This window comes from Phodopus roborovskii, unplaced genomic scaffold (genome assembly GCF_943737965.1).
Source record: "Phodopus roborovskii unplaced genomic scaffold, PHOROB, whole genome shotgun sequence".
Classification (NCBI taxonomy): domain Eukaryota; kingdom Metazoa; phylum Chordata; class Mammalia; order Rodentia; family Cricetidae; genus Phodopus; species Phodopus roborovskii.
This window is the reverse complement of record NW_026126416.1, coordinates 24,646,390-24,674,208: the sequence shown is the minus strand read 5'-3', so window position 1 is coordinate 24,674,208 and position 27,819 is coordinate 24,646,390. Positions and strand designations below refer to the sequence as shown.

The 27,819-nt window shown below is 44.0% G+C and overlaps 1 protein-coding gene across 1 annotated transcript; it reads left to right on the top strand.

The window, feature by feature from the left end:
- Positions 1-5,430: 5,430 nt before the first annotated feature.
- On the top strand, positions 5,431-27,153 carry Polr1b (RNA polymerase I subunit B). Its single transcript, XM_051183407.1, has 15 exons — positions 5,431-5,614; positions 7,167-7,334; positions 7,706-7,852; positions 9,324-9,456; positions 12,491-12,627; positions 13,624-13,847; positions 14,444-14,615; positions 16,689-16,860; positions 17,544-17,825; positions 19,719-19,852; positions 22,017-22,187; positions 22,831-22,992; positions 24,221-24,412; positions 24,794-25,047; positions 26,218-27,153. Exons 1-15 carry the CDS (start codon positions 5,438-5,440, stop codon positions 27,098-27,100), a joined length of 3,408 nt encoding a protein of 1,135 aa, XP_051039364.1. The 5' UTR covers positions 5,431-5,437; the 3' UTR covers positions 27,101-27,153.
- Positions 27,154-27,819: the final 666 nt, after the last annotated feature.

The window sequence follows — 27,819 nt, the reverse complement described above, 5'->3', positions numbered from 1 at the left end:
TCCTGCTGTCTGGGGGCAATGGCATCTCTAGGGGACCCGCAAAAACAATGGTTAAGTCCTGGGAGAGCTAGCTATATCATTTGTTGCCAGTCTCTGAGTAATGGGAAAGCATAGAGCTTATCTGAAGTCCTGGCTGGAGTGGATGCAAACTTGTCATTTCTTGGGCTGTGAGACTATTTGCTTTGAACTGCTCTGCACAACTGGCTTGCCTTCAGGGACTGCTTTCACCCCATTTCTGTATCTTACAATGGCTGCTAGACTTTACCATGGTTTCATGGCTGTTGGTTTCTAGGACTAACATGGAGCTGGGTAGGCAGGGATGGAAGCAGGACAATGTCAGAAAGCTTACCATTGTTAATGATGCTAGCACTTTCTCGGTTGCTGCAAGGCTAGGGTTAACATCTGGACCATGTTCCTGGTGTCCTTGGGTGATTTTGTGGCACAGAGGGTTTTCAGAGGGTCACCTCTGTCCTTCAGAGAGAGAAGAGAGTATGTAGGGTACAGGTGTGTCCTGACATGCCCTGCATGAACCTCAAACTTCATCAGGGGAAAGGAGAGCTAGTGGCAGATGAGCCCAGCTTGTGAGAGAAGTCTCCAGTGTCCTTAACAATGCCCCTGGGGGAGGGGAAGCTGCTAAGTAGCTATCTGTGTGGAACCCTGTGTGCTGACACCTTTGCTATGGGCTCTGTGTGTTGTTGTTATTTGACTTTCTGGTTTGGTTTTTTTCTTTCCTTCCTTCCTTACTTCATTCCCTCTTTCCTTCCTTTCCCTCTCTCTTCTTCCTCTGCCTCTTCCTCTTCTTTTTGGCAAGTGTCTCTTTGTGTAGCCCTGGCTGTCCTTGAACTTAAAGAAATCCGCCCATCTCTGCCTCCCATATGCTGGAATTAAAGGCATGCACCACCATATCTAGCTCATTAGACCTCCTGGTGTTTCTGTTAAGCCAATGCTCCCAGGGATTATATTTATTTAATATGACATAGAGTTTGCCCAGTGTGAACAACCTTTTCTCCCAATGTACTTGTCAAAAGTGATAGCAACCATTATTATATATCTCAACTTCCTAAGGTAATAATACCTCTTGGAACCAACTGACCAAAAAAAAAAAAAAAAAAAAAAAAAAATTGCAGGTGGACAAGCTGAGGCATGAGATATCCACAGGAGGCTTTTAAAGACTCCAATATATTCATGAGACCATAGAAGGTCATGTACATGGATAGAGCTGTGGGAATGACCAGCGAACCCCTTTAAAGGCCCTGTTTTTATCTCTGATGTTCAGGCTCTGTATCGTAGGAAATGGATATCAAGGCAGAATTGTAAACTGCACAAATATTGAAGACACCACCACCACCAAACAGGAACAGTGCCCTCACTCAGCAAAGGTGTGAGTGTAGGTACTCAAGGAAGTCTCGGCTCAATCATTAGTTGAGCATTTAGCTAATTGAGCAGAAACACACATGGCATATGCTTCGGAGCAATCATCAAGCAACAAATCCTAGAGAGAGCAAGTATCCAGTTTCCAAAGTTAAGATTTCCTAATTTTTGATACTAATTATGGGATTGGCCAAGATGGACCTAGATGGGAGATGGGTAGAACATGGATGCTATCCTGAAGAAACCCAGCTTTGGACCCACTAAACACAGACTTTAATTCACCTTGTCTGGTGTGTGTAGAGAACTGGAGGAGGCTGGGAATGATGTGAGACCCGAGAATAGCAACTTCGGAGACAGATCGCGTTTGGAATAAAATCAAGTGGAAATGTTGGAGCTGAAAAGTTCACTAACACGGTGAAAAACTCGCTGCAGGTTATCAGGCATGTTCAAACTGGCCACGGAGGGAATTGGTGAATGTCAACTCAAAGATTCTACAGTCTGCCGAGGAACAGAAAAATCATTTTTTAAAAAATGAGCATTGTTTCATAGACAATGAAGTATACCAATGCGTATGGTAGGGATAGCTGAGAGAGAAGAGGCACATAGTAGGAATGGCTGAAGAGAGAGGGAAGCAAAGGGATAGGACATACATTGGAAGATACAGTGGCCAAGGTGCTGGAGAGAGGATTCAGTGGTTAAAGGTGTTGGCTGTTTAGTTATGAGGTCTGGAGCTCACATCCCAGTACCCATGCTATATAGTTTGAAAATGCTTGTGACTCTGGTTTCTAAGGAATCTAAGACCTTCTTCTGCCTCTTTAAACTCACACATAGCCGGGTGGTGGTGGCACATGCCTTTAATCTCAGCAATTGGGAGGCAGAGGCAGGTGAATCTCTGTGAGTTCAAGACTGGCCTGGTCTATAGAGCAAGTTCCAGGACAGCCTCCAAAGCTACAAGAGAAACCCTTTCTAGAAAAACAAAACAAAAGTACTCACACATACCCATAAATAAAAAATAAAATATTTTCTTTTTAAAAAGCAACCAAGAACTATCTTGCTTTATTAAAATGAACAAACACCATTAAAACATTTCTAAGAGGGTATATCAGGCACTTGCCTTGCAAGCATGGGGCATATTTAATCCCCAGGATTCACTTTTAAAAAGAAAGAAAGAAAAGAAGAGAAAAGAAAAGGAAGAAATCAAGCCTGGTGGTGCATACTTTTTGAAGGGACTCTAACCAGCCTGAGCATGGCAAGCGTGGCTCTGGCAGGCCTTTTCTTCTCTCCCATTCCCTCTGCCTTGCCTATTAGATTACTTTCCTAAAGCTAGCCACCAAGGTCTCTTAATTGGCCTCTTCCTCCTTCTGGGGCTGACTAGCAAGATCCATTTGTCAAAGTATTGAAGTCCTGCAATCAGTAAGCATCTAGTTAGAGAGCCCAATGTCCATAAAGCAAAACCCAGATGTACTTGACAAATCAGAAATAAGACTTGGGACATTACACTTTGGAATAGAACTTTCAGTGGTGGTTAGAACAGCTATAGAGAAGAGCATCAAGGAAACAACACTAAAGTGACTGGAACGGACAAATATTTGTGATACATCTCATCCAATTCTTCCAAAGTGCACAAGAATCGTTCTGTGCTATAGCTCATATGCTGAGTTATCAAATAAGCCACAGTAGATGTAAGGGAATCAAAACACATGTGCTCTACGACCACAATGGAGTAAACTTAGAAACCAATTAACAACTTTGTTTATTCTCCTGCAGGTAAGAATGCTTGCCTCACAAACACAACAACCCTGAGTTTGATTCCAGGAACCTACAGATGTGGTGGCTTGCATATGCAGTTCTAGCACTTCCATAGTGAGATGTCAAGCAGAGACAGGAGAATCATCTGGAAGCACATGGGCCAGATATTGCAGAGTATGCCGAGTGTAAAGAGAGACTGTCTAAATCCGATGGATAACTTGTTAGACCCCATTCCCGAAAGTGACTCTGACGTCCACATGTTCATGGTGGCAAGTGTGAACCCTCGCACATACATTTGTCTCTGCCACAAGTAAATGAATACATATAAAAATTATTTCAAAAGCACTTTAAAGGTAAAGCTGATATGGTTGTGTAAGCCTGTAATCCCAGAATTTTTGAGGCTAAAGCAGGAGAATCACAAACGTGAATCCAACCTGAACTTCATATAGAGTCCTTGTATCAGCCATGCTCTTTGCGAAAATAAATAAATAAATAAATAAATAAATAAATAAGTAAGTAAGTAAAAATAAAAATAAAGGCACTAAAGGTCCTAGACATGGCAATTAGCCAAAAGAAAGAAAGGACATCCAGATTGGAAAGGAAAGAAGTGTAAGTATGTCTCTTTGCAGATGACAATATCTTACATAGAGAAAGCCGTTAGCAAGACTCCTAGGTACAATATCAACATATAAAACTCAATTGCATTTCTGAACACTACAAATGAACAATTAAAAAATGAAGTCAGAAAGCAATTCTCCTTTTATCAATAGCAAAAACAATGGCTTAGAAATGAACATAGATCTCTTTGTTGTTGTTTTGAGACAGGGTCTCTCTATTATATAGTCCTGGCTGTCTAGGAACTCTCTATTTAGATAAGGCTATCCTAGAACTTAAAGAGATCCACCAGCCTCTGCCTCCCAGTGCTGAGATTAAAGGTGTGCACCACCACACCTGGCACACATTCGTTTGTACAAAACAATTTCTTTTCTTTTTTTTCTTTAAAACAATGTCTTTCCATGTGGTCCTAGCTGTCCTAGAACTCAATATGCAGACCAGACTGGCCTGCAACTCAGAGTTCTGCCTGCTTCTGCCTTTTGAGTGCTGGGATTAAAGGCGTGTGTCACCACATCCAGTTACACAAATATATTTAAAAAGGAAATAGACAACCTATAAAAAGGGAAACATATTTTGAAATCACAAGCCCAAGAATGGCCAGTATGTTACAACTCAATGGTAGAAAGACAAGTGATTTTAAAATGAGCAATGTATTTAAGCAGACATTTCTTCCAGAATGCCATCAACCAATACATATATGAAATGATGTTGACACTATTAGCCTCGAGGGAAATGCTAATAAAAACCTACAAACAGATGCAATCGTACAAGTGATAAGATCGATTATAATCAGAAGATAGTAATGATATTGTTATTGTACAGTGAATTGTACAGTTGACTTGAATGGTATCACAGAACTTAACAAAGTTAAGGATAGAGTAAATGACATAGAAATTCTGTTCTTAGCTCCAATACTTAAGTGAATTGAAAACATGTCCATACAAAAACTGGTGTTCATAGCAGCATTATTCATAAAAGTCAAACAGTGGGAACAGGAAAAATGCGGCCTGACACCACCCAACCACCTTCCCACCTCTCACCCTGGGATTTCTACAAGTGGTTTGGGGTGGCTTCTTTTCTTTTGGTGTAGTGAGTTGGGTAGGATAGCTGTGACTGGATTGCTACAGCTCTTCACACTGGACCCCTAGAGAACCGATGGCATAAGAGCCCCAGAATCAAAAGATCAATAATTGGATGGATGGATAGACGGACGGACGGACAGACAGATGGATGGAAGGATAGAACAAAGAGTTGGGTAGAGAGGACAGAGGCTGGTGTCCAATCTACATTTCGGTTGAAGCCAAGCCTCCAGAGTCTCTTAGCATTAGCATCGGGATGTAATCGGAAAACTGCCCAAAGGAACGGAAGAGATTCTTTGAAGACAGTTCGATCCGTCCTAATTGAGTGATTGAGCCACAGAGGTCACACACTAAAGTGGAGTGGGTTTTAGCGCTGTTAGCCGGATACAGTCGAGAGAAGAATCTAATCTGCCTTTTTGTGTAGTTCTCACCGGCCCAATCACGCCACGGTTTTGGTTCCTAGTCGACCCTGCAAAAAGGAGGGACCAGGGTGGGGCGGGCCGAACAAGAGGAACTACATTTCCCAGCAGGCCGTAGGGTCTGGGATTCCGGCCATTCCTGGGGGCTGAGAGCGGAGTTGCGGCTCTGGTCTCGGGTCCCGGCCGCGAGTGGTTGGCAGAAGCATGGATCTCGAAGGCCGGTGGCGGAACCTGCCCAGCGGGCCCAGCCTAAAGCACTTGACCGACCCCTCGTATGCAATTCTCCCGGAGCAGCAAAAGGCGGCGTTGCAAGACTTGACGCGGGCGCACGTGGACTCTTTCAACTACGCGGTGCTGGAGGGGCTGAGCCACGCGGTGCAGGTGAGCGGCGCGCCCTCGGCTCCTGAGCCCTCCCGGCGGCCTGAGTGGGGTCGGGGGTGGGGGGACCCAGCGGTTGAGGAGGTGGCTGGGAGGCCACAGTACGGCTTTAAATAGTGAGGTTCACTCACCGTGCCATGCTTTGGGTAGCTCAGAGAGAAAAGCGCTTCTTTACGACTTGTAGCCGAGTAGTGTAGGAAAAGATGTATTTGTGATTGCTGGATTTATATGTGAGTAGGAACCCTGGTTTTGTGTGGACTGTTTCTGAGTACTGTGAGATGAGTGAGGAAGTGATCTATTTAGAGCTGTGTTTTCCGCCCATTCACAGCGCTCACACTTTTTTCTCACCTGGACTCTTGCGTTCTAAAACCACCAGAGAAGGTTCCAAGCTGCATCAGACAGACTGCAAACTGCAGCAAGGTCATCTTCAGTTTCTTTTCCTTAAAGCTTTCTTGGGGGTTGGGGGTGGGGCTGTCCGAGATCGGGTTTCTCTGTGTAGCCCCCCTGTCCTGGAACTCACTCTGTAGATCAGGCTGGCTGGCTTCGAACTCACAGATCTGCTGTCTCTGCTTCCGGAGTGTTGGGATCAAAGGCGTGTGCCCAGCTTCCTTCCTTTAGAGTTTTAAAGTGAGTTAGCCCTGAGTTAGGCATGTCGAGGAACATTAGAAGTCCTAGGGATCAGTCGAACAATGATAGCAGAATTCAGGTGAGGGCGACTGGGGGTTGGGGGTGTGTGTGTCTCTTTTTGTTATCATCCTTAGTCCATAGTCTCCCCTGCCACTGGTCTCTGAGAGTTGAGATCATGCCAGTTCCCCAGTTAGAGACCTCTCAGATTTGAGTGCTCCCCTTGGTTGTTGATTGTGTAGAGGTAGCAGATACTAGCAGGCAATCAATGTCAATACTCTTGAGAACTGCCCTAAAATGTAGTTTCCTGAGTCGGGGGGGGGGCAGGGGGGGGGAGTGCTACTAATTCAGGTGTTTAGAAAGCTCACCATTAGACAAGTTCAAGGGAAGAGGATGGTCCCTTCCCTAAAGGGGGAGGTTAGGTACAGGGAGAGCGTGTATGTAGTAGACACTACCCTGAGGTTTTGAGCAATTGTGTTGTGAGAGATGGGGATGGAGATGCATTGGAGAGCTTTGACTGCCAGGCTGAAAGTATGGGAGCCATTTAGAATTCTTTGAATTGCCAGGCTTCAGTCTGAGGGAGTAAAATGTAAAAGCTTAGCATGAAGAATGGCGCTAAGAGCAGACCCTTTGCCCATGAGCAACAGTTATCTCTGTCTTGCTGTGCGGAGAAGGTAGACTTGGCACAGCCTTTTTCTGAATCTGTAGAACCTGCCACAATATCAAATGCATAGCACACCATCAAAAAGACCCCTAGTGAATGCGTTATGGTTAAGTGGTTGACGAAGTAACTGGTTAGTTGTAGCTTTAGTTGTCTCTTTTAGATGTGCTACATTGGCATAATAGACATCAGTGAGTGTAGAAATGTGTGATTTTGAAGAGTCTTAGCGAAAAAAATGCAAGTGATTTAGCAGCATGAATTGTATTTCAGGCCATACCTCCCTTTGAATTTGCTTTCAAAGATGAGCGCATATCTCTTACTATTGTGGATGCTGTCATCAGTCCACCCTCAGTGCCCAAAGGGACCATCTGCAAAGAGCTCAATGTCTATCCAGCGGAATGCCGGGGCCGAAGGAGCACCTACCGTGGGAAGCTGACGGTGAGCATTAGTGATTGAGGTGGTTGTCCCTGCACAATTTTGAGACTCAGGCTATGCCTGAGTCTGCTTTCTTAGTGTTGCAACTTAAGAAATTGTATCTTCTGAATCTTAACATGTAAAATCAATTCACTCTGGCCCACTTTCTTCTCTTAAAACACTCAATTGTGGGTCTGGAGAATGGCTCAGTGGTTAAAAGCACTAACTTTTTCCAGAGGACTGGGGTTTGGTTTCCACACATCTGGTACACAGCTATGCATGCAGGCCAAACATTTATATACATAAAATAAAAGTAAATACATCTGAAAATTTAAAAAAAAATAATTCATTTGTTCTTACAGGTCCAGTTTATTTTTTCTTTTGTTTTCATGTAGGCTGACATCAGCTGGGCAGTGAATGGAGTCTCCAAAGGTGTCATTAAACAGTTTCTTGGCTATGTTCCCATCATGGTAAAGTCTAAACTTTGCAACTTATACAACCTTCCTCCTCAAGCCCTCATTGAACACCATGAGGAGGCAGAGGTAAGTACAGGGATCTAGGCCGTGGGGAGACAGGAAGCTTGCTGGTGGAAATCAGTTTTTCTGACTTCTGATTTATGGCTATGTCACATGGAGCGTTGATACTGTGTCTGAGTGCTGTGTGTGACTCTTCCTCCTGTCTGTTGGGGCAGTGTGGAAAGCAGCCATACATTAAATGTTGTTTTGGGCAGTGTACTGGGAGGGTTTTTTCCCCTAGAAGTCATTTTCTTTTCCCTTTCCTTCCCTCCTCTTCCTCTTCCCCTTTCCGTCTTTCTACTTCCTCTTCCTGAGCATTGAACCTAGGGCCTTTGCTCATATGAAACATAAGTGTGCCACCAGGCTACACTCCCAATCCAAATTTCCTTTTCTCTTTTATTACCTTCCTTCTTTTCTTTTTGGGTGTTGGGGTAGGGTGGATCTTCCTATGTAGCCTTGGCTGGCCTGTAACTCATTGTGTAGATCAATCAGGCTGACCTTCAACTCCCAGAGACCCATCTTAATCTGCTCCCCCCACTCCCCCACACACGCACAGTGCTGGGATTAAAGGTGTATACTCTTTCAGCAGGCAACTTCTGAGGAGTTGGTTTTCTTCTATCATGTGGGTGTCGGGATTTGAACTCAGAGCTTCAGGTCCTACAGCAAATACCTTTCCCTACTGAGTGATCTTTCTGGCCCTATTTTTCTGGATTATGCATGTTCAGAGGCATACTTATTCACTAACATATGGTAGGCACTATCTGTTTTTACTCACAGTAAAATTCCGTGAGCTTATTGAATGACTGACCCATGTCCCCCTTTTCACTGTGAGGCGGCTCTGGGCTACTGAGCTGAAGTGGTGAGGGTGTGCAGATCTGGCCTGTTTTTAGAGACCATTGTGCCTTGGGAAGAGAGTTTTGGTGTCAGATCAGGATGTAACACCCCAGCCATTCCATTTATCAGTTCTGGGGTCTTCAGTCACCCCAAGCCTCGGTTTGCTCTGGTGAAAACAGGCAGACCCATGGTTAGGAGTAAGTGCTCCCTTAGCAGAGCATCCGGGAGGATGTGCCTATTTGATATCAGGCAGTTAGCAATATACTCTTTATTATTAAACATATTTTCCTGTATTTATCTAGTCCAGATTCCTAGTTAGCAAAGCTTCTATGCAGCAAACTGTTTTTATTTATTTATTTATTTAGGCTTACCGTTTTTTATCTTTAGATTTTGGAATAAGTTTTGTTTAATTGAAATAATTTGGGACAGAAAGACTAGTTTGACTGAGCCTGGCTAGTTGGAAGGGATGCCCCTGTTTCCCTGTCCTCTTCTGTGTCTTTTGTACCCCAGTTGTGTATCTGACAAGACTTTCTGGAACCTGTACTGTTTCTAGAGACCAGGTGTCCCTTTCACCAGTGTGTACCGCTTCATGTGGCTAGAAATAGCTTTGTGTTTACTTAGTCGAATACTTTGTTTAACAGATGTTAACCCCTGTCTTTGGCAGGAAATGGGAGGTTATTTTATAATCAACGGCATTGAAAAAGTCATCCGAATGTTGATAATGCCTCGGAGAAATTTCCCAATTGCGATGATAAGACCAAAGTGGAAAAGCAGAGGGCTTGGCTACACTCATTTCGGTAAGCTTTAGTGAACACTGAATGTTGTTTTTTAAAGTAGATACAATTACACACAATCTTTTTTCTTTTCTTTCTCCTAGCACTGGAGGGGAGGGGTTGGATAGACAGGGGTTCCAGCCAGTTTAGCCAAGAAGGAAGTTGAAGGTTCAGTGAGAGACCCTGTCTCAAAAGAAGCAAAGTGGAGAAGCAATTGAGTAAGATAGTTGGATGCCAGTCTCTGGCCTCTACTTGTGCCTGCATGGGAAGGGTCACACACACACGCACCGGCACACAAATGCTCATGCACACACACACGGGAGAGTTGCGCACATGCCCACTCTACCTGTGCCTGCATGGGAGACTAACCCCCCTAGACACCCACACACACATGCCCATTCTACCTGTGCCTGCAAAGGAGAGAGTACTCCCACCACACATGCGTGAACACACATACATGTATGCAATCTAATGTTGGTGTACAGCACTGATATCATTAATACTGTGTTGCTTATTTGAAATTTGAAAATGGAGTGTCTTGATCCCACACACACATGAATACACAGTTGATAAACTATATGTGGTAACTGATGTTTTAATCAATTTGATTATAATTGTTATGCAATTCATAGATGTTTCCTAATAAACCTGTAGTAAATAGAGAGTATTGTACATTAAAAATACACTTAGAGGAGCTGGAGAGATGGTTCAGCAGTTTAAAAGCACAGACTTGTCTTCCAGAGAACCTGAGTTCAGTCCCCAACTGCCTGTAGCTCCAGCTCCAGAGGATATGATCTCTGGCCTCTGTGGTTCATCTGAATACATAGGAACACATGGACACACACAAGTATACACAATTTAAAATAAATAAATACTTTTTTTTTTTTAAATGCACTTAAAGCCAGGTATAAAGCTTCACATCTTTAATCCCACCACTCAGGAAGCAGAGACAGGTGGATCTCTTGAGATTGAGGCCAGCCTTTTCTACATGTGAATTCCAGTATAAGACATAATAAACCCTATCTCAAAAAAAGAAAAGAAAAAGAAAAAAGAAAAATTACTTAGAGGCAGGGACTGCTTTAGTGGTAGAGTGATTTGTAGGTAGATTTTCCTGTCTTGCAGCCACTCTCAAACACACTGAGGCTTATGTTAATTATAACTGCTGGGCCCATAACTACTAACCAGCTCTTAGAACTTAAATTAACCCATTCTGTTATTAATCTACATTGTGCCACGTGGCTTTTACCTCTATCCCATTTTGTGTGTCTGACTCAGTGTCTGGCTGGTGACTCCTCTCACTCCATCCTTCTTCCTCCCAGCATTCTCTCTGTCTCAGGCTCACTCGCCCAGTCTCTTCCAGTCCATCTATTGGCCAATCAGCTTCTTACTGACAATGAGAGCATTACTTATTTACAATGTACAAAGATTGCTCCGCAGCAGTGCTTGTCTAATCTGCACACGTTTCTGGGGCCACTGCTTGAACCCACAGAAGTAACAGTGGACTCAGTGAGCTAACCTGGGAACACAATAGCCTTGTTTGGCAAGCCTAAATGTGCTTAGAATACTTAATACAGCCAGGCGTTGGTGGCGCACGCCTTTAATCTCAGCACTTGGAGCATGCTTTTAATCCCAGCACTCGGGAGGCAGAGGCAGGTGGATCTTTATGAGTTCAAGGCCAACCTGGCCTACAGAGCTAGTTCCAGGACAGGCTCCAAAGCAATACAGAGAAACCCTGTCTCAAACCCAAAACAAAGAATACTTAATACATTAGCATGCACTTTGGAAAAATCACCTAAAACAAAGCCTGTTTTATAAGCAAGTGTTGATCATCTTATGCTGCTCATACAGGGATTGACTTTTTGTACACATAATGAGCTACGAAAACACTATTCACAAACATTAATATCCCAGGACGTTGAAGATTATTGTTTGTTTTCTTTTTATCTCCTCGCTGGTTGGGAGCTGTGGCTCACTGCTGCTACCCACCATCATGAGAAAATACACACCATTGTTAGCCTAGGAAAAGGTCTCAATTTAAAAAGTGACATACAATTTCTAGTGAACGGACATGGCTTGTGCACCATGGTGAAGCCGAAAAACTGCCAGTGGGTTCATGGGAAAGTCGGTGCCATTGTTTGTGTGTACTGAGTTACTTTAATATGTGTAGTTCATTAACTAAGAAAGGGAATATACCCAGAAAGCGATTTCATAGTGAGAACCTTGTCTAGTTTTAGTCTGGATGACTCCATGAGTTTATGGTATTGCTTTTGAGGATGAAGAATGGCTTGACCTAGCATCTGTGTCCAAAGACATGCAAGGTCCCTTGGTGTAGACTGCCTTGGCACAGGCTCAGGGGACTGGCCTGTGTCCACTGCCTGTGATAGTGCCTGGCATTGTGAGATAGCATACGACTTCTCTGTTAACTTCTGCAATATTATATAATGTATCATATATAATTGAGATAAAATCAGACTTTTAATAGTTGCCATGGATACAGCACCTAGGAGAATGGTATCTCAGAATGTCAGAACATGTAGTCTTTGGTTCTTTTGCTTTGTTGATGTGAAGTCCGAGTTCTGCCATTCTCTGGGATGTTAGGTAAGTGACCATCCTTTGACCAGTCCCATAGGGCAGTGTGCATAGGACGTGCGCCCTGCAAGGTGGTCCAAGTATAAGATGTTACAGGACCGAGCTGATAGAAAACTTGGCCAAATTCATAGCTTCACCTATTTCACAGTGTACCCCAGAAAACATTTGGCAAGGTCTATAGACATTTTTGATTGTCAGCCTTGGTTAATCTTTTTGTTTATTTGTTTGATTGTTCGGTTTGGTTTTTGTTGTTTTGTTTCATTTGAGACAGGGTCTCTGTGTAGCCCTGGCTGTCTAAGAACTCATAGAACTTGATCTGCCTCTGCCTCCCAAGTGCTGGGATTAAAGGCTGTGCCATCATGCTGGGCCTTGGCTAATCTTTACAAGAGATTTGGTTTTGATTATGATAGTAAAATGATCAGAAGAATGAAATAACTAGGCCATGACTCCTTGCTGTTCCTTTGACTAGGGGTTTCAATGCACTGTGTGAAAGAAGAACACTCCGCTGTCAATATGAACCTTCACTATGTGGAGAACGGCACAGTTATGCTGAACTTTATTTACCGGAAAGAGCTCTTTTTCCTTCCTTTGGGATTTGCCCTTAAGGTGAGATGAGATGGAAGCTGTGTCCAAGTAGATGTTTTTTTTTTTTTTTTTTTGTTAAAGTACGTGAGCATGCATATTACCCAAGCTTTTGGGGAGTCTGAGGCTAGAGGTTGCAAGTTCTAAGCCAGCTAGGGCAACATACGAAGACCCTGTCTCCTCCCCCAACCTCACCATAAACAAAACCAAACCATACTTGCTATTAGTCCCTGCTCCATTCTTAAAATAGTTGCTTCAGTATCAATAAACATTTTCTCAGAGTGTCTTCAGGTGTAAAATTTGAGAGTAGCTTGCCTGGATAGGTCACAGTGAAGGGTTTGGAGATGCTCCTAGGCTGATGAGGTGGCTCCACGGGCAAAGCTCCTGCCATGCAAAACTGACAACCTGAAAGAGCCCCCAGAACCCCCAGCAGAAGGGAGACCTGTTTTCCCAAAACTTGTCCTTCTACCTCTATATATGTGCGGTGGGTTGTATACCTGTGCTCTCTCTCTCTCTCTCTCTCTCTCTCTCTCACACACACACACACACCCCTCTCTCCCAAATAAACAATTTAAAAGTTTAAATTAAATAAAGTGTTAAGGTCACTTGAATTGACCAGGCTTCCAGGGCCCAGTGCTGAATTGCTGGCTCACTTGGTGGCTTTTGGTAGGAGGTCTCAATTCCTCTTCCCCTTGGGAGTTAGCCCAGAGAATGACATAGAGGGCTGTCTGTTTATGACCTAGCCTTGGGAATTTGGCCTCTCCATTTTGCTATATATGACAGTTCAGAACAGGAAGAGACGATTCTATTTTTTGAATACCCAGAGGTAGAATCATTGGAACTTTGACATTTGGTTGATGTAAAAAGAATGTTTTGTTTTAAAGGGCTAGTTTTTCTTGGGCATTGAAAATTACTAGAAGGGAGGATTGTGACTAAGTGAATTTCACCTTTAACTTTTTTAAAAGAAAGCTTTAAATATGTAAGTACATATACATATATTATATATGTTTTCTATTCTAGGCACTTGTGAGCTTTTCAGATTATCAGATTTTCCAGGAACTTACCAAAGGCAAAGAGGAGGACTCTTTTTTTAAGAATTCTGTTTCTCAGATGTTGAGGTCTGTGATGGAAGAGGGTTGCTCTACCCAGAAGCAGGTCCTTAACTATCTGGGTGAACGCTTCAGAGTAAAGCTCAGTCTTCCTGACTGGTACCCGAATGAGGAAGCTGCCAAGTTCCTGTTCACGTATGTATGCTTTGGGAGTTGCAGGGGGTGGGTGGGTGTGAGTTCATGTCTAGGATTTGAGTTTGGGTAGGATGCTGGTCCTAGCCAGAAGGGTCGCTGTGCTTCTTTTATTCTGCATTAATTTCAAATTTGCTACAGTGTCCAAGTAAGAGAGTAGACACTGGGAGTCACTAATGTTGACATTTTGTTAGTCACTGTGATCACGATATAGATACACATTTTCATTCTGTATCTTTGAAAGTTGCAGGCAACATGAGGCTGTGTTTCCCTGGAGCAGTAATTTTGTCTTACATAACCACTGTATTAAAGGAACTTGGTTCCTGACCACCCTGTCAGGAGCGGAGCACTTGAAATATGGCCAGTGCAGCTGAGAAAATGAAGTGTTTGTTTGAACTGAACTGGAATAGCCACAGATTTGCTACCATATTGTTGGACACAGCTCCAGACTTGGTGGCGATACTCTTAACGTTGCCAGTAAAGGTGAAAAGCAGTTTGGGGAGTGAGAAATGTTAAGTAGACACTAGATAGGCACTTTGGTCAGTGGGGACCTAAATAGGAGAAGGGGCAGAGTCACTTTAAGGTTGTTTCTTTTGCAGTGAGTGCATCTGTATCCACTTGAAATCTGATACTGAGAAGTTTTACCTGCTTTGCCTCATGACCCGGAAGCTCTTTGCTTTAGCCAGAGGAGAGTGCATGGAGGACAACCCTGATAGTCTAGTGAACCAAGAAGTCCTTACCCCTGGTCAGCTCTTCCTGATGTTTCTGAAGGTAAGTGTGTACTACAGTCATTGGGCCACTTGTGTGGTGTGATTGGGCACACATGTTTTCTGCATGTTGATAATTCCTAGATTGGGCATTTTGTATCATCTCCTTTTTGTTTAGCAGTAAGGGACAAAACTCTAGCTTACACCAGGTCCAAATTTCTGTATGTTTCCTGTATGTCTGTGATTTTATGTTTCCATTTAAAACCCAAGGTTCCCAAATAAAAGAAGATAGTGGGTGTTTTGTTTTTGTTTTTCTGGGACTTAGTTTTCTTCCTTCCTCCCTTCCTTCCTTCCTTTCTTTTTCTTTCTGAGACAGGGTTTCTCTGTGTAGCCCTGGCTGTCCTGGAACTCACTCTGTAGACCAGGCTGGCCTTGACCCCACCTGCCTCTTCCTCCTGAGTGCTGGGATTAATGGTGTGCACTACTACCACCCAGCTGACTCAGTTTTCTTAGTATGCTTTCAGTTAATGGATTTCTTCTGTTGAATCCATTGTCCTCCAAACAATGTGCACCATATTTTCCTCATCCATTCCTCTGTTCTTGAACACCTGGGCTGGTTCATAGCTTAGCTGTTGTAAGCAGTACTGCGTTGGTGTGTTAACACTGGTGTGCGAGAATCTTTGTGATACATTGTCTTAATCCTTTGGGACCACCCAGAAGTGGTGGGCCTGTTTTTAATATTTGAGGAACCATCATACTGACCTTCACAGTGGCCAAACGAATTCACATCCCCACGAGCAGTGTGTCCATCCGGGGGCCCTTCTGTCTGTGTCCTCGCCATCATGTTATCTATCTTCTTGATGACTGCCATTCTGATGGGTTGCAGTAGAATCTCACTGTTGTTTCTAGTGCATTTCCCCAATGACTGGTGACACTGACTGTTTCTGCCTCATTAGCACTGGGATTACAGAAGGGTGCTGCCATGCCCTGCTTTCTGTATGGGTGCCAAGTACGTCACTCACCGAGTCTTTGGCCAATGTTTGACTTCTTGTTATTCAGTGTTTTGACAGGGTCTCCCTCTATCAGCTCAGGCTGGCCTCTAATTTAAATCCCCCTGTGTGGTTCTTGTTAATATTTTTATATAGTCTCAAGGTAACATTAAATCTAGGTCATAGCACTGATGACTAAGCCTAAAAGTACATCCTTTGATAACAATTAATCTGTGGTTTTTTGTTCCATGTCTTCAAGTTCAACTACTTGCTAAAATCAGTTTGTAATACTTTTAGTTACTTTTTTTTTTTTTTTTTTTTTTTTTTTTTTTGCTTTGGCAAAATGCCTGACAGAAGCTAACTTAAGGCAGGGAGGATTTATTGGGGCTCATACTTTTGGGGATATAATCTGTCACAGTGGAGAAAAGGTCTCTGGATGTAGTACAGGAATGTGAAATGGGGAGTGAGGCTGGCTCCTGGTGGGCCAGGTCCACTATCCAGATCCCATGTCCCAGCGGAAGGACATGGATGTTGGGAACGGATTTTGTGGCTTCTGCAAGAGCAGTGTACACTCTTAACCCCTGAGCAATCTCTCTAGCCCCAGTAATGAGTCTCCCTCTGTCCTGCCAGCCAGTCCCCAAATAATGACGCAGAAACTTCTTATTAATCATGAAAGCTTGGCTTTAGCTTAGGCTTGTTTCTAATTAACTCATAACTTGAATTAATCTGTTTCTATTAATCTACATGCTGTCATGTGGTTCATGACTTTGACCTCACCTCCTGCATATCCTGCCCCCTCTACGTCTGGCTGGTGACTCCCCTTTTCCTCCCAGAGCTCTCTGGCTGGAAGTCCTGCCTAGATATTGGCTGTTTAGCTTTTTATTAAACCAATTGCAGTGGCATATCTTTACACAGAGTAATCAAATACCTTGCAACAAGCCCCTGATCTAGACTTCCTGTGTCTGTCTTTAGCAATGCCTGACCTTCAGTTGTGTCTTAGTATCCTGGTTGTGTTAAGGATGCATCCTTTGTTGCATTTATAAACAATTTGCCTTGATTCTGGATTGTGTAGATTGTGTGGGGGTAGATACAGCACTTGACATAATTAAAGCATGCACTTCTTTAAATTTAACATTGTCTTCTTTTAGGAAAAAATGGAAAATTGGCTAGTGTCTATTAAAATAGCTTTAGACAAGAGAGCTCAGAAGACCAATGTATCGATAAACAATGAAAATTTGCTGAAGATATTTAGTATGGGAACAGAGCTAACAAGACCATTTGAATATCTTCTTGCTACTGGGAATCTGCGTTCGAAAACAGGTAAAATTAAATAAATAGGCCATATTTATATTTTTTAGGTTATGTGCTAATACAATAAAAATATGTTGCTGCAGAATTCCAGAGTAAGCTCACCCTCACTGAAGTCAGATTTTATGTTATCGTAAATTTCGACTGTCTGTCAACCTGAAGTTTTTGGCAATGTGTTTTGTTTTTGTAAATCCAGTGCTAGTGAACAAATACATTCTGTGACTCCTAGAAAGCAGATGAGCACATCTGTCTGGGCCAGGTTACAGTTACACTCTGGAAGGGTGTGGATTAGTGCCTCTCCCTAAACCGCTTGTATTGGAATCAACTGGGCAAATACAAAAGGACAACTGGGTTCCAGGAGTCTGCTTTCATTTTTGGGCAGATGCCCCTGATTTCTCTTGTTAGCATGCCAGCACGTGCTTGCATAACTGCAGAGCTCTCAGACCAATCTACTTCAGTTTTTTCCATTTATCAGAACTAATACTGTGTTACAAGCCTGTGTGTTTGTGTTGGTACTGGGAAATTGAGCCTGGGGTCCACTCATGTATTAGGCAAATACTCTCACCTCGAAGCTGTACCCCCAGCCCTGAAGTTTTGTTGTTTTATCAAAACATCAGAAACAGACAGTTGGGGGTTTAAAAAAGACTTTACTTGTTTTGAGTGACTTTTTTTTTTTTTTTTTTTTTTTAATTAAGGTCTCGGCTTCCTACAAGATTCTGGCCTGTGTGTTGTGGCTGACAAGTTGAACTTCATTCGCTATCTCTCCCATTTCCGCTGTGTGCACAGAGGGGCCGACTTTGCCAAGATGAGGACCACCACAGTGCGCAGGCTGCTGCCAGAGTCCTGGGGCTTCCTCTGCCCTGTGCACACCCCAGACGGGGCACCGTGTGGGCTGCTGAACCACCTGACTGCCATATGCGAGGTCGTCACGAAGTTTGTGTACACAGCGTCTGTTCCAGCCTTGCTCTGTGGCTTAGGTAGGACTCTGAGCAGCATCAGACAGTGGCGTCACTCTCTGGGACTCAGCAGAGAATTCTTTCAGTCCTCCAAGCATGAGTTGGGTGGCTTTCTTGGCTTCTTTCTCATGCGCTCTTTGGAGCTCAAATAAGTTAAATGTCATTGGTGTTGTCCCCTTTTGTAAAACAAAAAGAGAAAGATGCGAGATAGAACAGCCTTAGTATTCAAAGTTAGGTGCTGTTGTGTGAATTTCCGGGTCACTCTCCTATGCCCCTGGTAGATCTTTGCATTTCTAAGGAGAAAACTGTTGGTTTGGGGGACTTCAGTTAAAAAGTAGCTCGCACAGCATAGCTGGTACATAGATCAGTGACTTTTGTTCCTGGTAGCTTGCAGCCACTGTGTCTGCTTGAGGGAAACTCAGTCACTGTCCTTCTAGGCTTGGTAGTTAGTTTCAGTTTATTTTCACAATGTTGTTTTGGAGGCTGTCCTGGAACTCACTCTGTAGACCAGGCTGGCCTCACACTCACAGAGATCCACCTTCCTCGGCCACCCGAGTGCTGAGGCTAAAGGTGTGTGCCCCCAACGCCCAGCTAGGATGTCATCTTTTTGTCTGAGTATTTTCAAATGGTTTAGTCTTGGGCTTTTTCCAGTTGTGATTTTAAAACAACAGTATGTGTCGTTGTTTTTGTGTGAGTGAGGTCACCAGTGGACTGAGGTTTATGAAATACAACTTAGGATTCCCAAGGGTCATGTGGTAGATAATAGGTGCTTCAAGCAACCAGAAGGACATTGACCTGTTATGTAAAATGTTTCACCCAGCTGAAAAGGAACCATGAAGAAGGGACCATTAGAGAAAGCAATAACGAAATAGTCAAGATTTAGGAGATACAAGCCATCTGTCCATCTGCTGACAGCCAGGCAAAGGATATTTTTGTTCCGTCATTAATTAAAGTCAAGCCAAGCATTAGTGGCATTCACCCGTAACCCTAGCACTTGGGTGGTGGAGGCAGGAGGATCAGGAGTTCAAGATGAGCCTCAGCTACATAGGAAGTTTGAGATCAGCCTGGGTCACTGGAGACCCTGGAACTGGAGCCAAAGTCCAGTAGGAAACAGAGAAAACGTTAGCAGGGTAGACATTACATCATCCCCCTGTGGAGGAAGAGATGGCTCTGAGGAAGCGGGGTGGGTGGGTGACAGGTGGGGCCCTGAGTGGTACCCTTTGACACTTGGGGAAATGCTGGCTGTTTTACATGGCAGTTATGATGTGTGTACATGTTGTTTTTCACTTAATGAGTTGGTTCTCATTGTTTTTAGCCCTGTATTAACTTGCGGTGCTGGTAGCACATACTGAGCCCTTGCTTAGGTCTAACCTTGAACTATGTGCCAGCAGCCTCAGCTGCCACTCTGTGCTTAGGGACACTGGGCAGCACTCAGTACTAAGTAAGTGTTTGCATGGCTTTGAACAGACATTGAAAGGTTTGCTTGCAGTTGGAGTTACAAGAGGCAGAGTGTGTGTGCACCAGGAAACTCACATTTTTTGTTGTGACCTTGAAAGTGCCCGTGGTATGATTTTTGTCAAGCAAGCGAATGTCCAAGTGTGAAATCTGCAGATGAGGAGGGTCAGCGGTAATTAGATTTTTCTTGGGAAGGGTATTCAGGGTACAGGATTTAGGAGTCAGCACATGAAAAGGTATTCTGTGCTAAACCTCCCTGGGGACCCTCATCCTCTCACAGGAGATAAACTCTCGTGTTCCCTTGATGAAGCACAAGCAATATGAAAGCATTTGTGTTGTACAGATACATCAGTTGGATAGCTGAACTGAGAAAGCTGTCCTTGGATGTCCCCAGGAGCTGGAGGTGTTGGATGAAACCTTCTGATGTCATTATTCTGCTTCTCCCCTCCCCCTCCCCAGGAGTCACTCCTGTTGACGCCACACCTTGCCGACCGTACAGTGACTGCTACCCTGTCCTGCTGGACGGTGTCATGGTGGGCTGGGTGGACAAGGAGCTTGCTCCTGACGTTGCAGACACTCTCCGTCGCTTTAAGGTGATCTTCAGTCCCCGTGGGTTGTCTTGCTTATTTATCCATTCACCTTTGCTTTTCAGTCCTTTCCTAGTTGATGAGGTGTCCTGGGGATGGTCTGGAGTGGTCAGGCAGTCGGGGTTGATGCTAATTGCAGAAGTGCCGGTACATGGGGGCAGTGGCAGACTCGTGGCCTATAAGCATTTATCAGTCCTTTCTTTGAGGTCCCTGTTTGTCCATCTATCCAGTTTGACTTTCTAGGAGTGCCACCTGGGGAGGTGCTAACCTGACTCTCTTAGGTTGGTCACTGCATAGTTACAGTTTTTAGGGGTAATTGTAAACTAACTTCACCCACTGATTGATCATTCTTTGCTGAGTTATTACTGTTCCCTTGGCTTTGCTAAGTTGATTGTGACTATGGTGGCTATCCTATACTCACTCTGCAGTCCATACAGGCCTCCACCATCCTCCTGCATCAGTTTCCCAGCTTAGCTAGGATTATGGACCCTATACCTTATCCCAGTCAGAATTCTTTTTTTTTTTTTTTTTTTTTTTTTAATGCAGTGTTCTGCCTGCATATGTGCCTACAGGCCAGGAGAGGGCACCAGATCTCATTATAGATGATTTCTGGGAATTGAACTCAGGACCTCTGGAAGAGAACAGCCAGCACTCTTAACCTCTGAGCCATCTCTCCAGCCCCTGTCAAAATTCTGTTCTACTTACTCTTCCTAAGCTTGCTGCCTCTATTTGGGTCTCTTTTGGTGAGCTGAGTGTTTTTATCTTAGTTTTATGAACCAGTGATCTTTAAATTTTTCTTCCTCTATTTTGGTTTTCTTTCATCAGTATGAATGTTAATTTGATTTGGGGGCTGGTGAGATGGTTCGTCAGGTATGACACTTGCTGGCCTAGCGACTTGTTCAATCCCCAGATTGCTCAAGTCACAGGAAAGAGCTAACTTCTGAGGCTTGTCCTTTGCTCCACACTCTGCACTTACAGATCTGTACACATGCATAAATCAATTAACAACTAATTCAAGAGCCAAGGGGATGGCTCAGTGGTTAAGAGCACTTGCTGCTCTTTGAAAGGACCTAGGTTCAATTCCCAGCACTATGATGGTATCATAACTATCTGTAACCCCAGTTCCAGGGGATAGGATTCCTTCTTCTGAACTCTGGGCGCCTGGCACATATGGAGTACATATGCATACATGCAGGCAAAACACACACACATAAAATTAAATAAATCTAAAACAAATTAAGCAAACAAAGAATTCAGGCGTGGTGGCTTACACCTATAATCCCAAGCAAATGAGGGGTATCGACAGGAAAATAGCCATAATCATCAATTTGGTTTTCATTCTTTTCTCCCTTTTTTTGGGCCATCTTTTGGTGTATCTGTGGTGAGTTTCCCCCACTTCACACATATCATGGTATAGTTGGGTAAACTGAGGTTAAAAACTTGCATAGCTGGTGTCAGGACTCAGTGCTGCTGTGACTGCAATGCTGTCCCTTCTGTCATTTTCTGGTTCCTCCCCACCCTTTCCATCTTTACTTATAATGTGTTAAAGATTTATTTTCATGCATGCATGTAGTACCTGTGAAGGCCAGAGGAGGGCACTGGATCCCTGGGAGTCAAGTTCTCCCCAAATATAAGCCACCTGACATGGGTGCTGGGAACTGAACCCCGGCTTCTATGAGAGCAGGAAGTGCTCTTGACCACCAAGCCATTTCTCCAATCCTGTTTCTTTTTTTGTGTTTTATGATTTTTTAAAAAAGATTATGTGTATGCGTTCATGTCTGTATTTGGGGATGCACGTGTGAGTACTGTGCCTGCTGTATGTCCTCTTAGTATGCAGTCATCACAGCAACCCCATTCTGTTTGTTTTTTAATACTCACATGTGAGACCCTTCATGTAGTCGTTTGAAAAGGAATTCATTAATCCATATTTCAGACATCAGAGAATAAACTTGTCCTTTTTTTTTTCTTGCCATTTCTCAGGTGGGCTGAGTGGCCTTGTGCGCGGGCTGAGATTGGGATGGACAGCTGTGGCTTGGGGCTCTGGGTTTATTACTAGGATGATGCAATTTCTTAGGTGCTTTTCCTTTCGCATTCTACCTGGCTCTGGTGGCAGGGAGGGTGGGGTAAAGCATGCATTTGTTCTTCATTAAACTCTGTTCTGTTGAAACAGGTGTTGAGAGAAAAAAGAATTCCTCCCTGGATGGAGGTGGCCCTGGTTCCCATGACAGGAAAACCAAGCCTCTACCCAGGGTTGTTCCTTTTCACGACTCCCTGCCGGCTGGTGAGGCCTGTGCAGAACTTGGAACTGGGCAAAGAAGAACTCATTGGCACTATGGAGCAGGTGGGCCCCCACTGTAGCCTGTGCTTATGCACAAGTTTACAGGGTCTTGGCTTTCACTTTTAAAAGCATGTGACAGAAAATCCAGCTCATTTTTCTGACCCCCTTTGCCCAGGACTAAGTAGTTTTGATGTGTTGGGACCCTGAGGGAGGTTTGGTGCTCACGTAACTGCCCATCCAGTATTCATGGTTGCTTCGCACCTGGCTCTGCCCTAGCTGGTGAAGACTGAGGCATCACAGTTGTCACCTACACTTTGCCATGGCCAAACAAAAAGGAAAAAAAATGAAGCTGGATGTGGTGATGCATTTTAATCCCAGTGCTCTCGAGGCAGAGGCAGGTGGATCTCTTGAGTTCCCGGACAGACTTGTCTACAGAGTGAGTTATGGGATAGCCAGGGCTATACAGAGAAACTCTGTCCAAAATAAATATTTGTCTTCTTCTTTGGCCCTTCACAATTGGAGAGGGTAGGTACAGGATGAAATGTCTAAGGGGAAAAAGTGTTGGAGCGTTTAGCACACGCAGACCCTGAGTCCCAGCAGTAGTTCCATCACAGCAGCAGCCAGCATTCATGATTGGGGTGAGGAAGCAGCAAGGCAGCCACAGTTATTTTATGCCTCTGCCTTCCCTACCCTTGTTCTGCTCCAGCTCTTCATGAACGTTGCCATTTTTGAGGATGAGGTTTTTTCCGGGATTTCCACACACCAGGAGCTGTTCCCTCACAGCCTGCTGAGCGTGATCGCCAACTTCATCCCCTTCTCTGATCATAACCAGAGTCCTCGGAACATGTACCAGTGCCAGATGGGTAAGGTGGGTGTGGAGGAGGTGGTTGGTTCATGCACACACAAAAACCTTGTGTAAGTTAAGCTCAAGTCAACTCAGACTTGAGAAGTTTCAAGAACAGCAGAAAGAATGCCTACAGACCAGTCCTCTGTTCTGTTAACATTCTGCCAGGTTCATACTTTGCTTTTTCACGTGAAGATTATAGACACAGTGCCCCCTCCACACTTGAGTGCATATTCCCAACCATAAGAGCCTTCTCGGTCAGGGTCTTTATCAAAGTCAGGAAGTTCAGCAGAAATGTGAGTACTGCATGTATGTGCAGGTGTCTGCAGAAGCCAGTGGCATTCAGACCCCCTGGAGTTATAGTCAGTTGTTAGCCATGTGACATGGATGCTGGGAACTGAATTTAGTTCCTCTGTAAGAGCAGCACACGCTCCATATTTTAGTCCTTATTCCATTTGGAGGGAGGTGGAGAATCAAAGGCCTGGTCCAGGATGACTTGTGTTCTGCTAGAGCGTACATTTGTCTCTGATGCAGAAGAACCCTTTAGCTTGTTTGTGTCGTTCTTGACCTTTACATTTTCCAGGAAAATGTCTTGGGTTTGTCTGAGATCTTATGCCTTCACTTTTGAAGGGTTTAAGCCGTCACAATCACTCACTTGTTATCACTTCCAGTGCTCTTGATTTCTGTCTGAAATTAAAGCTTTTGGCATTTGATGTGCTCTTTATACCCACAACCTTCCTTGAGCTGGTCTTGCATTCAGTATCCTCCTGCAGGGCCAGAGGGATGGTGCAGCAGTTAAGAACATTGACTGCTCTTCCAGGGGTCTTGAGTTCAATTCCCAGCAACCACATGGTGGCTCACAACCATCTATAATGAGATCTGATGTCCTCTTCTGGTGTAAAGGCATACATGCAGATAGAGCATTCATGAATACATAAAATAAATGAATTAAGAGAAGAAGAAAAAAAAAGAGTTGCCATAGTCATGGTGTCTCTTAATAATAGAAACTGTAACTAAGAAACTGTAACTAAGTGTGCCTGTGTGTGTGTGTGTGTGTGGTGTTTATATGTACATGCGTGTGCATGTGAGAACTGAGGAAGGAAGATAGCTGGTGTCCTCTGTTACTCTTGCTTCATGGTGGTGTGTGTTCATCTCTGTGCTGTGTGTTTAGTTGTTTCCAGTTTTATGAAGCACATTGAGAATCGAGGATTGAAAACAAGATGCAAAGACAATTTTTTCCTCCATAGGTAAGCAGACCATGGGCTTCCCACTGCTCACTTATCAAGAGCGATCAGATAATAAACTCTACCGCCTTCAGACACCCCAAAGCCCTCTAGTGAGGCCATGCATGTATGACTATTACAACATGGACAACTATCCGATTGGGACAAATGCCATTGTAGCTGTAATCTCCTACACTGGCTATGATATGGAAGATGCTATGGTAAGTGTTGCTAGCTGTAACTCTAATCTTTTTTCATTGCTGTTTGTGAACTCTTACTGTGAGAGCACTGAAGGAATCTGTCCTCAAGGGCATAATAGCAAATACATTTGTTCTTTAGATAGTTAATTTCTGGTCTGAGGGGTACATACTGTGGGGAAAGGTTAATGTGAATTCTTGGTATATCTGCCTTTTAGGCTTGTCTTTGATTATGTCTTAAGCCATTTATGAGTCTGGGTCTTGGTAGCATTGGTAATTTGGAAATGCAGTTTCAAAATCAAATGTCAGTTACCCTAAGCCAAGTATTAGTATAATCTTAACTGGTTCTATTTTGAAATTTCCTGTCTCAGTCTTATAAGTTGATTTGAATCTTTGACTCCACAGATTGTGAATAAGGCTTCTTGGGAGCGAGGCTTTGCTCATGGAAGTGTCTACAAGTCTGAGTTCATAGACCTCTCTGAAAAATTTAAGCAAGGGGACAATAACCTTGTTTTCGGAGTCAAACCTGGTGACCCTAGGGTTATGCAGAAGTTGGATGATGATGGATTGCCTTTCATAGGAGCAAAGCTGCAATTTGGTGACCCCTACTACAGCTACCTAAACCTTAACACTGGGGAAGGTTTCGTGGTTTACTATAAGTAAGTTTGGGGACATGGTAAACTGCTGGTTGGTTTGTTAGTGGGAAGTTTGTCGCCAGGAGTCCTGACAGATCTGAAGCGCACTTCATAGATCAGCCTGGCTGTAATGTAACAGGTGATCCCCCTGCCCCTGCCTCTTAAATGCTGGGATTATAGGTCTATGCTGCCACACCTGGCCCCTGAGCTGGTTTTTACAGGCTGTTTTGTGGTGAAATTACTGGAGGTCAATGACGTGCCAGGCAGTGGTGGCATACGCCTTTAGTCCCAGCACTCAGGAAGCAGATACAGGTGGATCTTAGTGAGTCTGAGGCCAGCCTGGTCTACAAGAGCTACTTCCAGGACAGCAAGAGCTGTTATACAGAGAAACCCTGCCTTTTTAAATCTCTGCTGCTCAAACAAAATAGGTATGACTGGGAAACAGAGCAGAAAGTCTCTGTTCTGGGGGCTAGGCCATTCAGGATGGAGGTGGGCTTGAGGAGGTACTGCTTCAGTGTCCCAACGAGGGGAATAGGAAAGGCAAACAGCAGTGAACAGCGCAGCCCCCTTCTGTAAGCCACTGTCTGTTGGTGAGGCTTCATCCTCAGGACCTAACCCCTTCTAAAGGCCAGACTCCTTATACCATAACAGTAGGAGATGGGGTAAACACATCAGATGATGTCATCCATGAGTTTGCCAACGTGAGCACCATCTGTGTCTGTCACCTTGCCTTTGTGGTAGTTTTCTGTCATCGTTGTCTTCATGAACTGCATTAAGGATGTTTCCTACCCAAAATATGCCTCTTTCTAAAAACAGTGATTATCTTAGCTGTTTTTACAGTGATTAAAAATGGCTTCAGTGGGCTTGCCTAGCAGTTTTTCCCATTGCTGATACCCTCTCACATAAAGATAACTAATAATCCCAGTCATGAATACTATCTAACATCTATTTATATTGGTGAGCACACTTTATGGAACATTGGTCATGTCAACAAAACATAAATATTTTTAAGTTTAAACAAAGCTGGGGTAGGTTTTGTGTCCTATACCTGTGATTGATTCTAGCAAGTGGAAACAGAGGTGAGAGGATCGTTGCAAGTTCTAGGTCATTGTGTTACAGGCCAGCCAGGGCTAGCCTAGGCAGACTCAACAAACTGAACTAACAGCTTGACTTTCTATTTGATTCCCCCACCAGGAGTAAAGAAAATTGTATTGTGGACAACATCAAAGTGTGTAGTAATGACACGGGCAGTGGGAAATTCAAATGTATCTGCATCACAATACGAGTTCCTCGGAATCCAACTATTGGAGATAAATTTGCCAGCCGTCACGGACAGAAGGGCATTTTGAGCAGACTGTGGCCAGCTGAGGACATGCCTTTTACAGAGAGTGGGATGGTGCCAGACATTCTGTTTAATCCTCATGGATTTCCCTCCCGTATGACCATCGGTATGTTAATTGAAAGCATGGCTGGAAAGTCTGCAGCTTTGCATGGTCTCTGCCATGACGCTACACCCTTCATCTTCTCCGAGGAGCACTCGGCCTTAGGGCACTTTGGGGAGATGTTAAAGGCTGCCGGCTACAACTTCTATGGCACCGAGAGATTATACAGTGGCATCAGCGGGATGGAGTTGGAAGCAGATATTTTCATTGGTGTGGTTTATTACCAGCGTTTACGCCACATGGTGTCAGACAAGTTTCAAGTTAGAACCACTGGAGCCAGGGACAAAGTCACCAACCAGCCTATCGGGGGAAGGAATGTCCAGGGTGGAATCCGCTTTGGCGAAATGGAGCGGGATGCTCTATTGGCACACGGTACATCCTTTCTCCTTCATGATCGGCTCTTCAACTGCTCAGACCGCTCGGTCGCCCACGTATGTGTGAAATGTGGCAGTTTGCTGTCCCCGCTACTTGAAAAGCCTCCTCCTTCTTGGTCAGCTATGCGCAACAGAAAATACAACTGCACTGTCTGTGGTCGCAGTGATACCATTGACACTGTCTCTGTGCCGTATGTTTTTCGGTATTTTGTAGCTGAGCTGGCGGCTATGAACATCAAAGTAAAACTGGATGTCATTTAACTTGATCCTAGCCATCTGAGTTAGGGCGATTAGAACAAAACATGACTTTAATCCAGTGATGGGTTCACTGAAGCCAACAACTGGCAGCTGAGAATTCAGGGCTTCTGTGCCTCTCAGAGCTGCTGAAGTTGGTTTTGGTATATTTGTTTTAAAATGTTCTTAAGGCTGGGGAGGTGGCTCAGCAATTAAGAACACTGGCTGCTCTTCTAGAGATTCTGAGTTCAATTCCCAGCAGCCACATGGTGGTTCACAACCATGTGAAATGAGATCTGGTGCCCTCTTCTGGAGTACATGCATAAATAGTTTAAAAAGAAAAAGTTCTTAAGTGTCTTCTTTAAAAAATGATTTATTGACAGTAGATCATGCAGGGATATCTCCTTTCCAGGCCCAGGTTCACTTTCCCTGCTTTCAGTGGCAGAGTTGTCATCTGTCAAGAGAAGGGCAGGAAAATAGACAGAAAATGAAAGCCATAAATGTATTTTTATTTTTATATACATGTAAACTAAAGCTATTTCATGTATATAATTTAATGAATTATATAGTCTATGATGTCATCATGGTCAAAGTAAATAAACACGTCATCTCCAACGTTTCCTGTGCACCTTGGGTGGTGTGTGTACTTGCGTGTTTGAGATCTGTCCTTTTCACAGTTCCAAGTACAGCACAGTTGTCAGCTACAAGCAGCTCTGCGTTTCCCTGGCCTCCAGCAAAAGCCATTC

Bases quoted from the DNA above. Each gene is read 5' to 3' on its own strand.
- Polr1b (XM_051183407.1), top strand. From the start codon at position 5,438: ATGGATCTCGAAGGCCGGTGGCGGAACCTGCCCAGCGGGCCCAGCCTA. The intron at 22,993-24,220 runs GTGGGTGTGGAG...TCCATAGGTAAG, and splicing joins ACCAGTGCCAGATGGGTAAG to CAGACCATGGGCTTCCCACT. The intron at 25,048-26,217 runs GTAAGTTTGGGG...TTCCCCCACCAG, and splicing joins GGTTTCGTGGTTTACTATAA to GAGTAAAGAAAATTGTATTG.